Source organism: Emydura macquarii, unplaced genomic scaffold (genome assembly GCF_026122565.2).
Source record: "Emydura macquarii macquarii isolate MOO-44397 ecotype Brisbane River unplaced genomic scaffold, CSIRO-AGI_Emac_v2 contig_3305, whole genome shotgun sequence".
In the NCBI taxonomy this organism is placed as follows: Eukaryota; Metazoa; Chordata; order Testudines; family Chelidae; genus Emydura; species Emydura macquarii.
Window position 1 is genome coordinate 7,412,501 of NW_027133442.1, and position 17,800 is coordinate 7,430,300.

General features: G+C 46.4%; 2 protein-coding genes across 4 annotated transcripts in view; one reads left to right on the plus strand and one right to left on the minus strand.

Moving 5' to 3' along the window:
• LOC137143264 (zinc finger protein 436-like) overlaps positions 1 to 17,800 on the plus strand; it is a 604,313-nt gene that overhangs the window by 60,969 nt on the left and 525,544 nt on the right. The window lies entirely within an intron of this gene.
• LOC137143270 (zinc finger protein 250-like) lies at positions 7,495 to 17,160 on the minus strand. Of its 3 annotated transcripts, none has more exons than XM_067532976.1 (6): positions 17,015 to 17,160; positions 11,105 to 11,246; positions 10,791 to 10,882; positions 10,102 to 10,228; positions 9,764 to 9,877; positions 7,495 to 9,407 (listed from the first exon to the last, which is right to left on the minus strand). In XM_067532976.1, the coding sequence occupies exons 2-6, from the start codon at positions 11,202 to 11,204 to the stop codon at positions 7,858 to 7,860; spliced, it is 1,983 nt and encodes a 660-aa protein (XP_067389077.1). In that variant the 5' UTR covers positions 11,205 to 11,246; positions 17,015 to 17,160; the 3' UTR covers positions 7,495 to 7,857. The 3 variants fall into 3 exon arrangements, with proteins under 3 accessions (XP_067389077.1, XP_067389078.1, XP_067389079.1); XM_067532977.1 differs by lacking the exon at positions 17,015 to 17,160 and adding an exon at positions 16,410 to 16,525; XM_067532978.1 differs by lacking the exon at positions 17,015 to 17,160 and adding an exon at positions 14,377 to 14,391.

Below are 17,800 nucleotides of genomic sequence, written 5' to 3' on the forward strand. Positions count from 1 at the left end.
AGATAATGCTTGGGGTATGCTACAGACTCCCAGGATCTGATTTGGATATGGATAGAAATCACTTTTAATTTTTTTAATGAAATGAATACTACTGGGAATTGTCTGATTATGGGAGATTTTAATTTCCCAGATATAAATTGGAGGAAAAGTGCTACTAATATTGATAGGGCCCAGATATTCCTGGAGGTGATAGCTAACAGATTTCACCAAATAGTCACTGAACCAACCAGAAGTGATGCTGTTTTAGCAGTGGCATACTGACCGGGGGAGGTGGGGACCAGGGCCCTGGGTGCCAGTTAGGGGTGTGGGGGGCAGCACCAGCCAGGCCCTCCATGATGCGCAGGGGTGGGAGGCACAGGAGGCTCTGAGTGGGAGAGGCGGCTGTCATGCAGCAGGTAAGTGTGGGGGGATGGGCTCCGCTGCTGCCATGAGCACTAGAAAGCCCTCGGGGCACAGGAGGTGGAACGTGATGTGTCCCTCTCCTGCAAGAACAGACCCCCCATCCCCAGAGCAGCTGAGGGGTGGCGCTGTCTGGTTAGAGCCGAGGACCCCTCCTGTCCTCATGGGGGCACGAGAGTCCTGGAGGGGGGACACAAATGTAAGCATTGGCCCCCGGGCATCGAAGACCTATGGTACCACCACTGCATTTTAGATTTAGTATTGGTAAGTGCATCACAGAGGAACTGGTTATAGAGGAGAACCTTGGTTCGAGTGATCATGAGCTAATTCAGTTTAAACTAAATCGAAGATTACAACAAAAATAGGTCTGCAACTAAGGTCCTTGATTTCAACAGGGCAAACTTTAAAAAATTTAGGGAAGTAATTAGAGAAGTGGACTGGACTGAAGAACTCAAGGATCTGAATGTGGAGGAGGCTTGGAATTACTTTAAGGCAAAGTTGAAGAAACTATCAGAAGCGTGCACCCCAAGCAAAGGCTAAAATTCATAAGGAAGGGTTTCAGACCAAGCTGGATGAATAAGCATCTCAAACAGGTTATTAAGAGAAAGCAGAAAGCCCACAAGGAATGGAAGAAGAGATGAATCAGCAAGGAAGGCTACTTTTCAAGGTCAGAAAGTTTAAGGAAAGTGTGAGAACTGACAAAAACTAAGCAGAATTGAAAATTGCAAAGGAAATTAAAACTAACAGTACAAGATTCTTTAGCCATAAATATAAAAAGAAATTAAGGAAAGAGGAAGTGGGACTGCTAAATACTAATAATGGAGTAAAGATTAAAGATAATGTAGGCATGGTCCAACACCTAGATGAATACTTTGCCACAGTTTTAAATAAGGGTTGTGAGGAGTTTAGGGGTAGTGGCAGGATGGCTAATGGAAATGAAGATATGGAAGTAGGAATGATCACATCTGAGGTAGAAGTGAAACTCAAACACCTTAATGGCGCCAAATCACAGGGCCTGGATAATCTCCCTCAAGAAGGAACTGGCAAATGAAATTGCAAGCCCAACAGCAAAGATTTTTAATGAATTCATAAACTTGGGGGTCATACCCTCTGACTGGAGAATTGCTAATATAGTATCTATTTTTAAGAAATGGAAACAAGTGATCCAGGAAACTACAGACCTGTTAGTTTGACATCGATTGTATGCAAGGTCTTGGAACAAATTTTGAAAGAGAAAGTAGTTAAGGGTATAGAGTTAAATGGTAATTGGGATAAACTACAGCATGGCTTTATAAAAGTTAGATCATGCCTGGCCAACCTGATCTCTTTCTTTGAGAAGATAACTGATTTTTTTAGATAAAGGAAATGCAGTAGATCTAATCTACCTGGATTTCAATAAAGCATTTGATACAGTTCTGTATGGGAAATTATTAGTTAAATTGGAGAAGATGGGGACTAAACAAGAATTGAAAGGTGGGTAAGGAACTGGTTAAAGGGGAGACCACAATGGGTAATACTAAAAGGTGAGCTGTCAGACTGGTGTGAGGTTAATAGTGGAGTTCCTTAAAGATTGGTCTTGGGACCAATCTCATTTAACATTTTTCTTAATGACCTTGCCCAAAAAGTGGGAGTGTGCTAATAAAATTTGTGGATGGTGCAAAGTTGGAAGGTATTACCAATACAAAGGAGGACCAGAATATCATACAAGAAGATATGGATGACCTTGAAAACTTGAGTAATAAAAATGGGATGAAAAGTGCAGGGTCATGCACTTAGGGACTAAAAAGAATTTTTGCTATAAGATGGGGCATATCAATTGGAAGTGACAGAGGAGGAGAAAGACCTGGGTGTATAGGTCAATCACAGGACGAATATGAGCTGCCAGTGTGATGTATCGTTAAACAGGCTAATGTGATCCCAAGATGCATTGGGCAAGGTATTTCCAATAGAAATATAGAGATAAGGAAGTGTTATTAGCAATATACAAGGCACTGGTGAGAACTCTTCTCGCATACTTTGTGCAGTTCTGGACTCCCATATTTAAGAAATATTAATTCAAGCTGGAACAGATGCAGAGAAGGGCTGCTAGGACAATCAGAGGAATGGATAAGCTACCTTACCAGAGGAGACTTAAGGAGCTTAGCTTGTTTAGCCTAAAAAACAAAGGCTGAGAAGAGCTATGATTGCTGTCTATAAATATATCTGAGGGAAAAAATACTTGGGCGGGAGAGGAGTTATTTAAATTCAGAGCCAACATTGGGACAAGAACAAATGGATATAATCCTACCATCAACCAGTTTAGGCTTGAAATGAGACAATGGTTTCTAACCATCAGAGGAGTGAAGTTCTGGAACAGCCAACCAAGGGAAGCTGGGGGGGGCGGGCGAAAAACTTAACTGGTTTCAAAGATTGAGCTTGATAAATGTATGGAGGAGATGGTATGATGAGATTGCCTACAATAACATATGGCCCATCTGCAACTGCTAGTAGCAAATATCTCCAGCAACCAGAGATAAGACACTAGATGGAGAGGACTCTGAGTTACTATAGAGAATTCTTTTGCAGGTATCTGGTTGGTGGGTCTTGCCAACATGCTCAGGGTCTAACTGATTGCTATATTTGGGATTGGAAAGGAATTTTCCCCTGGATTAGAGTGGCAGAGACCTGGGGGAGAGGGGATTTGCCTTCCTCTGCAGCATGGGGCACTGGTCACTTGCTATCTTAAACTAGAGTAATGGTGGATTCTCTGTAACTTGAAGTCTTTAAATGATTTGAGGACTTTAGTAACTCAGCCAGAGGTTATGGTTATTGCAGGAATGGGTGGGTGAGTTTCTGTGGCCTGCATTGTGCAGGAGGCCAAAGTAGATGATCATGATGGTTCCTTCTGGCCTTACTATCCAAGGGTTTATAGGGTCCAGTATATACAGGGGACACAGAGCATAAGGGAGGAGTGTTCTGCATAGCCATCAATATATAAAGAAAACTATACAGGGCCCAGTATATGGGGAAAGGACTCAATAGGACTCAGTGTGTGTGGACCACAGCATAGGGCACATTATCTAGGAAAAAGTATATAAAGTACTTGAATATATAGGGTAACTGTATACAAGAGCCCAGGACATAAGAAGACTGGATGTCAGCAAGTCTATAAAGGGGCTAGGACACAGGGTGACAAAGAAAACTGCGCAAGAGCTCTCTGTATAATGGAAGATTTTGTATACAGGGAGGAAAACCATGCTGTAATAAATAGGTCCCCAACTTATAAACAGACATCTCCTGGTAAACTTTATGAGAAATTCGTACTAGGTTGACCGGGGTGGTGCTGGGGGGGTCTTCTGGGAGCTATAGCCACCCCAAAAATTTCCTAAGCCTCCCATTAGCCACTTTGTAACACCTGCCATTCTCTGGGACAGATTTGCCATAATTGTCCACTACGGGGTTTCCTGCACATTCCAACCAAGTGTTGAGTGCTGGCTGCTGTCAGACACAGGACTAGATGGAAAACTGGTCTGTTTTGATGTGGCTGTTCGTATTGGGACTGAACAATGTCATGGGAGTTGCTGAAAGAAGAAATAATTGATTTTGCAGAGGGGTAAAAGAAGAGGGGCTCAGATCCCAGCCTCTTCCAAGTGAGAGGGAGTGAGCAGGCGACTGAGCAAAAATGGATCCCCTTAGAAATTCTTCGGAAACAAGGAATTTACCCCCACAACCTTCCAGAGAAAAAGCAACGTGTTTCCTAGTAAGGCGCAATGGGGGTGCTATTGTTGAGAGTTACAGGGACACAACAGTCCCCAGAACAAGCCAAGAAAAAAACAAACTCACTGTTTCGTAATGGGCAGAGCTGCCTTCATGGGGGTATTCATGCTTAATTAACAGCACACAGGGTTAATAATGTAAGGTAGTGCTTGTTTTGTTAAATAAGCCTATTGGGAAAGGAAAAGAAAGGCAACTCCTAACTGATCTGTAATCCCTTCCCCTTTAGCCTCCCCTAAATGCCTCACATTGCTAGGACACTGTCATCAGTCCTTATCCAATTCACTCACTAGGAGGCTCCATTCCCATTACAGCTAGAACTGTGATCTTGTAATTGGTTTGAGCTATTGCGGCTTAAGTTCGGCATCAATTAATGAGACCTCAGATAACTCGGCTCAATCACTTTATTGACTAGCAATAAAACAGCGTAATACAGAACAGTCATACATTTGTTAATTATATTATATTATATATTTGTTAATAATTAATAAATGAATAGCTGATAACAGATTGGAATTTTAATTGTGATTGACTGTTTAATGAATAGCCTTCTCTTATATTTAGATTTGGTTAACAAGTCAGCTTTGAATGAATTTATTAAACAGTCAAGACAGCACATACAGAGAGGTATACAATTACCAACAACTGTGGAAGGCCTTCTCTGTAGTTTTAGTCTGTATCCTGTCTGCCAATGATCTTACAGCTTTATGATTTCTTGCGGTAATTATACCCTGATCACTCTACTTAGTTCAACATTCCAACCCTTATATATGTCCTCCTTTTGGTGCATACTTTTTCATATTTTAGGCTCTTTCCTAAGTTCCCTGTTCCTTATAACTTTCCAACTGTTTCAATACCTACTGGTTAGTCATTGTTTCTGGCCTTTTAGAGACATTTTTATTCCTTACATATATTGCACAGTTAGTACCTTTCAAAAGAGTTTTCAAATAATGTCATGGGTTACTGAATTGTAAAATTCCATTCTTTGCTAGATAGCTTCATCTTAACTACAGAGCATCATGGAAATCTTGCTCTAGGCAAGCCATAAAATCTTTCCTGATCTATCTTTAAGTGTCAGCACCTGTGTCTGTTCCAATTTGCTTATCCCAACTCATATACCCCAGTTGTTTACAACCCACTTACTTCCTTGTTCTGTTCATACCACTCACATGTCCCTTACACAGCAAGACATTTAGGACTTACAATTAACGGTTAAATCATCTGCAAACAGCTGTCTCAGTACCTCTCCATTCCTTATTTCACTAGCAAGCATAGCAATCTCACACACACATACGCTATACTCTTAGAATAGCTGCAAAGGCTTGGGGACCTTTGGTTCATAAGCTAACAAGTCACACTTAGGCTTAACCAGTTGCAAGTGTAATGGGGTGTTTACTCTTTTACACACACTCTGCCCACCTGTGTTTTTAGGAGTAAATTATGAAACATTTGGGGCAGCTATTCCATAGTGGATAAGCAGCAGGTCCCTGCACCAAGGATTGTGGGTATTTTTTCCAGACACCCACAGCGGACTGTGTGATGCACAGCTCAGGGAGGAAGTAGGACTTTCATTGCCAGTCACACTGGCACAGTTAGAGGTACCTGCCACACAGGAGAAAATCACCACGTGCCTAACCACTTACAGGAGCCATGGAATAGACTGAACTGCTAGGGATGGAAGATTCAGGTTAAGATGCATTGCTTGGCAACCCATTATTAACCTCAAGCCTTCGGAAAGTGAGCTGTATCTTTAGGCAGTTAGTGAATGGTAGAAAGCTGCTGTGTGAGTGGGGCAAGCTGACTTACTCTGTTCAGCTGTCACCTTTAAAACTTCTCTCACTAAGGGCTTGTCTACATGTGGAATTTAACTGGTATAAATATACCAGTATAATTGTATCTCTGTAATCTCCATGTTGACACATGTATTTCTGTGAAGTTATGCTGGTATAACCATAATGGCAAAATTATATCAGTAAAACATCTGGAGTAGATAAGCCCTGGGACATATTTAAAAAATACAGTTGTGCTCATGCCAAATATAGAAGTAAAATAACCTCTCTATTCCTACTCCAGATTCCCTTGTTTATGCATCTCAGGATCACATTCACTCCACAACCCCAAATCTTTTTCAGAGTCACACCTTTCCGGGATAGAATCCCCCCTCCTAGAAGTATGGCCCACATTCTTTGTTCCTAGATGTATACATTTACATTTATATACATTAAAATGCATATTGTTTGCAAAGTGATCCAGTTCACTGTGAATCAGTGACCTGTCCTCTTCATTATTTACCACTCCCCCAGTTTTTGGATCATCTGCAAACTTTATTGGTGATCATCTTCTGTTTTTTTTCCAAATCATTGATAAAAATGTTACATAGCATAGGTTCTAGAACTGATCTCTGTGGGATACCCTGGAAACACACCTCCTGAATGATGATTCCATTTACAGGTTCATTTTGAGACATCTCAGTAAGCCAGTTTTCAATCCATTTAATGTGTGCCATGTTAATTCTATATAAAATACCTGTGTCTTCACACTGTTCTACAAACTGGCATCCTGTGTGTGTGTGTTCAGGGGCGGAAGAAATCATCCCACGGGCACAGCCAGTCAGGAAGTCATATTCAGGGCTCACATGGGCATGCAATGCATGCATTGCATTTGGATGGCATGTCACTGCTCAGCTCACAAAATTCAGCTCCATTGCCTTGGAATTCCCACTAACCATCCCTCCACCCCACCAAAAGATCAGTTCCTCTCATCAGCAGCTGTGTTCCTCTTCTCTCCATGGGTGGTGGGTATAACGGGTCAGGGGAAGCTAAGCCTGACCCAGGCCTCATGCATCCCCCCTCAACACAAGCGCAAGGCAGGAGGGATCCTGGCAACTCTCCCCCCCCCCCTCCCCAGCTGCCCCAGGGAGTGGGAGGTCTGTACCTGCGAGGGGGGAGGAGGAATGCAGAATTGGCTTCACCCTCCCCCCCGCACTTACCCACCCCATGGTGCCCACCTCTCCTACTGCAGCCCAACATCGGCTCAGCCAGGGTGGCCTCATCCCTCAGCTTGGAGAGGGGACCGGATTGGTCCCCCTCTTGCCCCCCCACTCAGTACGCCACTGGCTGCCACCACTGGATGCCTGGACCATGGTGGCCCCGCCCCTTCCCATCCGTGTTCTTCCCCTTCTCCTAGGTCTCTGCTGCTGCCTGGCTGCTCCTCGGCTCCCCTCCACTCTCCCTCCCCAGTGAAACCCCACCCCCCCACCCACCACATCCCCTTCTGCCCATAAGACATCCACCGCTGCTTCTCTCCTCCATGATCTCCCCCACGAGATCCCCCATTCACCACATCCCTCAGTCCCCTTCCCTGTGAGACTCCCCAGCTTGCCGCTCGCCCTGTCCCTCCTCAGCCACCCACCCTGCAAGTCACCCCTGCCACTCGCTGCTTCCCTCTGGCAGAGGTGGCAGGGACTGGGGCAGAGTGGGGATGGAGTGTGGGCAGGACAAGGAGATAGCACCAGGTGAAACTTCCCCTGGGGGAGACTGATGTTCCCCTCCCAGATCTCACTCCCATTCATCGTATATAAGCCGATATCACCCACCCATCCTCCTTAAGCCTTGTATTTTAGAATAAATATGGGTGGAGAAGTGTATCACTGATATCAAAAAAACACCACTCCACCGTTTTCTATCATTGAGGTTCTAGAGCTATTTAATCTGAAGTTACATTTGCTGTATTGGGTTTCTTTTTCAAGTGGTGCTTTGCCAAGTGTTGGACAAGATTTGATTTCTGATTGCAGCCTTTCCCACATTCAGGACATTTGTAATGTGGCCCTCCTCGGTGCGTTAACTGATGCTGGGAAAGGGCAAACTTCTGACGAAAGCTTTTCTGACACTGGGAGCATTTAAAGGGCCGCTCCCCGGTGTGGATCCTCATGTGTTTATGTAGGGTTTCTTTCCGCCCAAAGCCTTGCGCACATTCAGTGCATTTATAAGGTTTATCTCCTCGATGGGTTTTGCGGTGAGTACAAAGGACCCCTTTCAGTCTGAAGCGTTTGTCACAGTCGGGACACTGATAGGGTCTCTCTCCCGTGTGAATTGTCTGATGCGAAGTAAGGTGCAAGTACTCTCTGAATTTTTTCCCACAATCGCTGCAGGTGTAGTTTTTCTCCTTTTTGTGGCTCCTTTTGTGCCTGTCGAGTGATGATCTGCATGTAAAGCTCTTCCCACAGTCGGTACATAAATGCGGTTTGTCTCCCGTGTGCTTTTTCTGATGCCACCGGAGGTGAGAGTTCTGATAATAGCTTTTCCCACACTCAGCACAGCTATAACGTCTCTCTTTGGGATGGACTTTCTGATGCACTGCAAGAGCTGCTGAGTTGCTACTGAAACTTTTCTTGTTGCTACTTGTACTCGGTTGTGCTCCCCTACTGGTTCCCTGGTAGGCAATGGTGCAGTTGAGTGTCTTGGAAACATTTTTATGTTGGATATCTATCCCCCATGCAGGGCAGCCATGCTGCTTTCGTGTCCCACCCTCACTTCCACAGGCCTCTCCCCACTCAAAACTCTGGGGTCTCCCTAAAAGCATCCAGTACGGCTCTGCTTTCGCAGGCTTTTTCTTCTGGGGATTCTTGTCTCCGTTCTCACTCACGACCCCATCATTAAACCCTCTAGATGCCTCTTCTGTGTGGATTCTCCGATGCTGAATAAGTCGGTCTCTCAGGATAAAGAGCTGGCCACACACTGGACACTTATGGGGTTTCTCTGACTTGTGGACTGTGTAACGATGAAGAACAAGGCTTGTCTTGTGCCTGAAGCTTTTTCCGCATTCATGACATTTATCGGGTCTCTCCCCTGTGTGAATTTTCAGATGTATCTGAAGGTTTTCTTCTCGAGGGAAGCTTTTGCCACACTCACTACACTTGAAGGCACTCTTTTCTGCCCCACTTTGCTGACAATGCTGAATAAGGAGCGAGCTGTTATTGAAACCTTCCCTCAGTTCATTGACAGTATTTGGTGTCTCTGCCATACTGGTTACCTGGTGGGCGGTGGTGTCGGTGGACTTCCTCAAACCTTTTTTGCTGTAAGTGGACTTATTCCTACCTGCACAGCCTCCCCTCTGCCGTCCCGCTCTGTCCTGACTCTCACTGGCATCTACCCTGAGAGAGCTCTGCGGTCTCCCTGGGAACATCCTGTGCAGCTTCACTCCCCCAGCCCCTTCCTGCTGGGGACTCTTCCTGCTTTCACTTGCCGTCCCGGTACCTGTTGGGAGACAGAATCCAGGTGGGATTCATTCTCTGTGCTGGGGATGGAGGGAAAAGCAAAGGGATTTGTCACTGATAACAGAACCTGATAGGCAAGGAAGTGAATTCCCCCAAACGGGAGAGGAGGGGCCAGTTCTGCCTCAAATTCCCATCTCAGTCCTAAGGAAAAGGCTGGGGGAGGAAAAGACTTCTGCCAGGGATCAGGCAGGATGAGTGGAGCCAGGATTGTCTCCTGTCATGAGAACAGGGCACAGTAGTGAGTCAGAGAAGAGGAGACAGAAGGGGGAGAACTCGGGATCTCAGCTTTTCCCTCAGTCCCAGATGGTTTCTCAGTCGCTGTCACCCATTCCTCACCTGTGCTAGTGCCTCTTGGGATTTCTCTTTCCTCAGAGCCTTGGAGATCCAGGAACCACGGTTCTTTCCCTCGCTCCAGCTGGGACAGCACATCTGGTTTAGCAATCAGAAATCCTGCTCATTGGAAAGAGGTACATGCATCACTACTTGTTAAGTATTCGTTGATCACTTAACTACATAGAACGTTCCAAGATTTTCTTTGCTGAAGGGGAACGACACAATCCACTCAGGCTGTAAATCACTCTTAGGTAAGCAGACTGTCTGGTGGGAAATGGGCCGTGTTCCTTATAGGAGATTTAGGCCGTGTCTGCACTACGGGGACTATAGCAGCTCCTCACCCAATGAGATGAGAGTCTCGTAATTCTCCTGCATGACATGCCTGTAGAGTTCCCTCTGCTTTTCATCCAAAAGAGCCCACTCAGCTTCAGAGAAGTACACGGCCACCTCCTCAAACGTCACTGGCATCTGAAATGACATGTGTCCTCCACTCAGCACCTGCCTGCTCCGGCCACAATCCCATTACTCAGGCACAAGCTGAGCAGCAAAGAGCAGAGCCAGCATTGTCAAGTCAGCAATGGGGCAGGGGTATGAACCTCATTTCCCACTGTCCCAACCTGCTCCACTCAGCAAGAGATGCCAGTCTCAGCCTGCCCTCAAAGCTCCCCATCCCCACCGATCTCTTAGCCTGAACCAAGGCCACAGAAGCAAGCACCTGGAGCCACAACGGAGCCCCACTCAGCACATGCTGTTCCCATGATAGTCTCACCGCGCAGACACGGGGTGAACAGCCGGGGCAAAGCCTGCTCAACTGGTGTGTCATGAAGTGAGCTATCCAGGATGTAGGAGGAGCTCCACAGGCACCTCCCAAAGAAAGGGGTGTGATTATGTTATTGATGGGGAAGAAGGAAAGCTGGAAAGGCCGGTGAGCGATGGAGGAACCTGGAGGAGGTGGGAAGAATGAGCGAGGATAGACAAGGAAGCAGCAAGGCACGGCAGGGGGAACAGCACAGAAAGTTTCACCACTCACCATAAAGCCAAACCTATGGAGCAAGGCCACAATACCCTGGTCTCCTTCATTCCCCTTATCATAAAGAACAGACAGATGCAGCCCAGCTAGGTCTAAAGGACAAGAAAGATACCGTTAGAGGGACCCACACAGACACACACGCTCCTGGACCTCACGACTCTACTAGGAACATGGACCCACCCCGCCCCCACACATGCCCCTAGACAACCAAATGTTGTTCTGATGATTTCACACAGGCTGCCTCGGGGACTCGCCTCCCTGTTGTGCTATCCATGCCCCCAACGCCACATGCCTCTCCACACACAACTTATTACCCAGTGGCCGTGGATAGTGCGGCTTCTCTCGAAGGTCACAGCTCAGCTGTGGTCCTGGGTGGTGGAACCGCTGAGAGCTTGCGCTGGAGGGGGGCTCCATCAGCTCAGAAATCCCTTCTCTTCCGATCACACAACCTGAGACCTGGGAAACACATACATAGATAGTTCTGTGTGAGGGACAAAGATTTTAACTGACGGGCAATGCCAAGTAGCGCTCACATTCTCAACAGAGTTACTTAAAGCTGATGGGCCTGCCCTACAGAAGAAGGGGGCTCTTTGTCATCTCTCCTCCCCATTTCACTCTTCTGGTTTTGATTACTAGAACAGATCTCTCAAATTAGAATTTCTTGCTTGTAGCCTTCTGCCAAGCTTCCTTCCTGTGCTGCTTTTTTTTTCCCTAGTGAACCCTTTCTGCACTCAGGTGATGTTACTGCAGTTCTGCCTTTTATTTGACTGGTCATAGCACCCAGGAATATCAGATCAGATTTTCACTCTTGGAGATACTTAGTCCTTTTTGTGCTTTTTTAATGCAGATTATTATTATTTCTTTGTATTACTCTACAGCCCAGGAGTCCTACTTCTGGGTCAAGAACCCGTTGTGTCAGGCGCTGTAAAAGGACAGAATAAAAAGAAAGGACAGAACAAAAAGACAGTCTCTGCCCCAAAGAGCTTCCCTTGTAACATAATCCTTCTACATTTGAGGGACATCACTCAAACGGTATCCACTCTGAGTATGAATTAACAGAATTTTATTTAATGGCAACCTTTTTGTTTTAACTTCTGCCAGATCCAGATTTAACTGTTTCTCTTTCAAAACTCTCTTTAGACCCAAACAAAGCTTTATACCCAGGCACTACATTTTCCAGTGTACTTGTCTTTTTGGTAGTGAAAGATTAGCTCTAGTTTGATTTAATTGAGTGCTTTTCCTATAAGGGGTTCCAGTTAACACCATATCAGAACTGTTGGGTTACCTTTGGCCTCTGTGTCAGTCATAGACTTGTCACAAGAAGATCCTGAATTCTGGAGTAGCATCAATGTACCCGGAAAACATTCTGTTCCACGTTTCTTGATAAACAAGAAAGCCAGTCTACATGGCTTGCTTGTGTCCAGCTTCATGATTCAAGATGCATTTGTCACACTCAGTTCAAAATGTTTTGGCCCTCAAATTATGCTTTATTTTACATTTCATATTAGTCATTTGGACAAGGGTGCCTGTCTGTTAAGCTCTTACTAAGCAGGTAGTAATTTCCAAATGATGCTAGGATAACCGAGGCATGAAGTAAATCTTTACAAATTCCCTTGGTGCTTTTGTTCTAGGGCCTTGACCCAGTGGGCAATGATTCTTAACTTACCTTTCAGCTAGCTACAAACTTAAATTACATGGACTAGTTTAAAAGCAGTGCTGTCACTCTCACTTCCATTGCCTCACAGAGACTGTCACGAAAGTCACACTATGTCTACACTCCAGAGCCTACGCTGGAGCTCAGGATAGCCACCCTAGTGTAGACACAATGTACACTGACAGGAGTTTTTCTGATGGCAAACAAACATCACCTCCCCGAACAGCTTTAGCTGTGCCGCTTAGCAGCACTCTTCTTTTGGAATAGCTGTGTTCACACTGGGGTTTTGTCACCATAGCCATGTCACTGAGGGCATTTGGTTTCTCAGCACTGAGTGACATACCTATGCCAATATACGTTTTAAGTGGAGACCAGACTTTAGTTTCTCTTTTAGAGTAAAACAAACTCTTGGCTGCACACCCAGAAGTGTGGCTGCTGCTCTTGCTTTTTCACTGTTTCTTTGCCCAGCAGATTTTTACCTTAAACAAACTGTACAGAAGCAATAACTTAAAGAGAGAGTTCCAATAAATAACCAAGACATTTAACTCCAAAATCACTTGGTTTAATCTAAATAATACTCAACTCCAATTGTAGTGAGGTTAGCCTGATTTTCCCTTCACAATTAGAATCACAAGATATATTGATTTCTGATCCCTCACTCCTCTAGTTTACTAGACAGCAGCTTAACACAATCCTAGAGTTGTAGGATTTATAAATCTTATTTCATTAGATGTAGTCAAAAATCACAGTGTAACCTTTCAGTGGTTCACAAAGCTAAGAATTTACAACTCATTTCATTTATAGCTAAAACAAACTTAAAACTGTGGCTGGACAGAAAAATCTTCACCCATTGATTTCTGATCCCACATTCTTCTTGTTTACCAGACATGATCTTGACACACTCTGAGTTAGATCAGCAGGCTTTTTTGGTTTTGAGTAACGCAATCTGTCTGCCTCCTTCTTATACCTTTTCCCATTAGCATTTGTTACAGGTGACTGGAACATTTTATAAAAATTTTAGCCGTTTTCCCAGTTGGGGCAGGCCTATCCAGCCCCAGTTATTACAACAGGTGTACCTGTAACGTAGTATTTATTACCACAGTGCCTCAGAGGATTACCCATGGACCACAATCCCATTCTGCTCCCCATGGTAGTATGAAATGCATGTTTGGATGTAACTATCACTAGGTAGAATGGCAACTATGCTCCACTGCTTCTGTTGACCAAGCTTATTGCGCACACTTCCCTCGATTCCCTTCCCCAAGCTCCCTGTGTGCCACTCTTCCATCCTACTCTATTTCAGGGACTCCCTGCAAACCCCCCTCCTCCCAACTCTTCCCTCATATCAGGAGCCCAGCATGCACCCTCACTCCCCCCTCTGCCACATGCCAGGAGATCAGCATGCCTCAATTCCTCATACCAGGGTTCCCCATTGTCCCCCATGTGTCCAGGGCACCTTGTCCCCCATATTCTGCCTCACCATTCTCTCATTTCCTTTGTCTGGGTAAGTCATTCAGGGCGTCAATATTTTAAACTCCATTGGGACATGCTAACAGGGGTGTTGTTATGCTGCTGCAATGGCTGCCGTTAACGGATCTTTGAGCTCTAGACAATTTAAGAGTTTTTTAAAATTAATGGTCCTGCTAAGCAGATGCAAAGGGCTCCGTGTCCCTCCCATAGTCCCCTTCTACTTTTCTTATTTTCACCAAAATGTATCAAGGCCTGAAACATTCCCTGAAATTGTTGAATTAATCAGATGTGGCCTTCAAAAGTTATCACATTACAGCCAAGCAGAGAAAAGCCATAAAGTTGAGTGCAGTTTCACAAGCTGGGCCAAATATTCGATGTGCAGTGATGATGGCTTAGTCTACAGTGCAAAGATTTGCCAGCATAGCTATATTGTCTATGAGTGAGAAAAAAAGCCACACGCACCCCAGGCGACACAGATATGTCGGCAACTGCCCTTCCTGAAGATGCAGGTATGCTGACAAAATGGTGCTTCTGATGGGGTAGCTATTGTCATGTGAGGAGGTGGGGTAGCCATGCTGACAGAAAAACTTCACTCAGAGGCTCTGGTGGCATAGCTGTACTGTCCAAAGCTCTGTGATGGAGACAAGCATGTTTCAGCTATAAGGGCAGTTGTCCCACTGGCCTGGTCATCGGCAGAAATAAAAATTAATTGTGTGAGGTTAATGATCTCTATGGCCTAAATGGATCCATTTATTCCTACCTTTTGTCATTTTATTTCTGTATGTTGATTTACAGGCTTCTTTAAAGAGCTTGAATTGAATTTAGGAGGATTGAATCTGTGCTTTTCATTTTTTTGTATTGTGATAATTTTAAAGCTTGTTAATATTTCACTGAACATCATGGCTAATTGCCATTTGGTTTAGAGAACTTCTCTCACTTGGGAAATGAGTATGAGCTACAGTGGCAAAAGCTCTTTAGGAGGATTTGCCAGTATCTGCAAATGTTTTCTAGTGCAGACCTGGCCTTAAGTCTGGTCCACACAGACATTGTACTTGTATAACCAGTTTGGTTGGTGGTGAGCTTTCTTATCAATATAGTTATCTCCTAATACAATGGTTCCCAACCTGTGGCCGGTGGGTCTTTCAAAGTGGCCCGCTGCTCCCCTCCCCATTGGCTGCAGAAGGGAGCTGCTGCCAAACGACCCAGGTGGAGCGCGTTGCCTAAGGGCTAAAAGACCAGTGCAGGCTCCTTACTGCAGCCAAGGGGACAGGAGATCAGCGCTCCCCTCCCCTCCCCCTGGCTGTAGCAGAGAGCACGGCAAAGCGCTCTGCCTGGGTCCATAGGTACTGGGGTCCCTGCTGGAGCCTGAGGAAGGGGAGATCAGCACTCTTCTCCCCTGGCTCCAGCAGAGAGCAAAGCCTAGGTGCTGGGGTCTCTGATGGAGCACTGATCTCCCATGCCCCTGACTGCAGAAGGGAGTCACTGCGTAGGGACCCAGATGGAGCTCCTGGGGCTACAAGATGCATTTGATTTCCCTGCTGCAGCCAGGGGAATGGGAGATCAGGGAGGAAAGAGGCAGCCTCCTCACTGAATTCCTTCTATCTGGCTGCAGGGGGGCAGGGGGAGAGGGGCTGCTGGCAGAGACTGGTGGCCCTTTAGGGTAGTAAAAATTATATCTGTGGCCCTCAAGCCAAAAAGGTTGGAAACCCCTGTCCTAATATGTGTACAGTGATACCAGTATATAGCTGTCTCAAGCCAGCATAGCTTATTCCCTTTCTTTTATAAGCAGCTTTGTAACAAAATAATTATGACTACATGGTGGGGGAGGAGGAGGAAGAGGTGCTGCACCACTTGAAATACTACATCTGCTGTGTGTAGACAAGGCCTTTTCTGTTTAACGTGGGCTTTTAAAAAAGTCGTTTTGCAGAACCGCTGCTGGCTGGATTGGAGGGGCCAGCTGCACAGACCTGCCCTCCTTGCACACCAGAAGCTGGCTGGGCAGGGAGGACCCTGCAGGGCTTAGCTGCACAGGTGCCCCCAACTGAGCTTCCTCAGACCTGGCTGGGTTGTGGGGGACCCTCCTGGGCTCAGCTGCACAGGTCCCTTCCCAGCAGGGGCATGCACAAGGGGAGACAAACAGGGGCAGGGCCCCCCCAATAATCGTTGGGGGCCCAGAATTCCTCCGGCCCCAGGGCTGCAGTGGCAGGAGGGAGGGAAGGGAGCTCCTGCAGCAGCAGTGGCAGGGAAGAGTGAGCTGGGGGATCAAAAGGGATCAAAGTTAAATTTCTGGGCATGTCCCTGCTCCCCACCCACCAGCAGCTGCCCCGGAGCTGGGGGAAACGCTGCTGACCTCAGCTGCACAGATCTGCTCCCGCCTGGTAGTTTCAGGCTCTGTTCCCTTTGTTGCTGCCTCAACTTCTTCCTGACAGAGATTTCTTGCCTCTGCAGGGGCAGCTTCTCTCTCCAGGCTCTCATCCCAGATTCCCCCTACTCACCAGGACATGAAGGGGAGAAGGCGATGAGCCCCTTCCGCGTTTTACCAGCAGAGATCAAAGGATCCAATCCCTCACTACACAGTGTGGGGCTCCGACCTCACCACTGAGTGAGTTTTCCAAATGAGGAAAGAGCTGCCCCAGGAAGTTCCTCCTTTATTAAGTTCCCCTGGTCCTCGCTCGAACTGTGCAGTATACCCCTGCTCAGAGACAGGGTGGGTGAGGTGATCTCTTTCAGTGGGGAGGGAGCATCTCTCTGGTAATTGCTTCTCGTTCACCAGACACTGTAATGCTCACTCCTAGACATCACAGGCTTTACTGGGACGCTGCAGCTAATGCCTCCCATTCACCCACGCAAGACACGTCTCCTCCGACCCTTAAGGGAGGTGGCCGCTCCCACGTTCTGGAGGAGTCTCTCGGGCTGCCCTGGTCTGGGCTTCTGTGTCCGGGTGCCATAATTTAGGGTTTCCAGGTGCCCAGTTTTCAACCAGAAAGTCCAGTGGAAAAGGGGACCTTGCATTGTCCTGTCAGCACTAAGTCCGGTTACCGTGGGAGGCCCCGGGTCATTAACCTGTGCTAGCCCCAGCTCAGCCGGGGCCACCGCCTACCTGCAGGAAGGCTCCTTGTCAGGCTGCAGCAGCGCCCATCCCAGTCCCGGAGCAGAAGGAGCCCAGGTGGGGGGCACGTGAAGAGATCCAGCAAGCAACCGGGAGTAGGGGAAGAGGCCAGAGGAGTGCAGGGCAGGGCCTTTGTTGGGGGGGAAGAGGCAGAGAAGGGAAGAGAGCCTGGGATTGGGAAAGAGGTGGAGGGAGGCGGGGCCTCAGCAGTCGGGTTACCAGCAGTTGGAAAGGTAATTGGAGGACAGAGGACACTCTGGTACTTCCAGGAACTGCGGGGGCAACACCTGTGTGAGGTCACGCCACATGGGAGAGGGGGGTATCATCTTTAAGAGCATGCTACTTTGCCCCTGCTGGTGTGACCTCGCACACATTGTGCTGGAGGGTGGAAAGCTGATACAGCTGCAAGGTGAACTTAGACAGAGGAGATTGCTAAACCTTGCTCTTTCAGGTGCATTGCTGAAGCTACTAGCAACTATTAATATTTTCAATGATTATTTGCTGTTAAAATATAAATAGCACAATGACATCCACTTGCACAGTGTTTATGAAGGTAAACGACAGAATGCTAAGCGTAATAAAATAATATTTTATAAGTAAATAATTTAAAGGAGCAAAACTCCATTTACAGTAGATTACATGTGTAAGGCTTGAGATTGTTTTCAGCTAAGTAAATCGAATCTCATGTAAATGGCTAAAGCATACCTGATCCTCAAGGACAATGGCTAGTGTAAACATCTGATGGCTCGGAAAGCCAGATGTCCTCTTAGTGATTCT

Coding starts and splice junctions, on each gene's coding strand:
- LOC137143270 (XM_067532976.1), bottom strand. CDS start 11,204: ATGGAGCCCCCCTCCAGCGCAAGCTCTCAGCGGTTCCACCACCCAGGA. Junction 10,883..11,104: donor GCACTATCCACGGCCACTGG/GTAATAAGTTGT, acceptor CTTGTCCTTTAG/ACCTAGCTGGGCTGCATCTG. Junction 9,878..10,101: donor CGAGACTCTCATCTCATTGG/GTGAGGAGCTGC, acceptor TCCAATGAGCAG/GATTTCTGATTGCTAAACCA.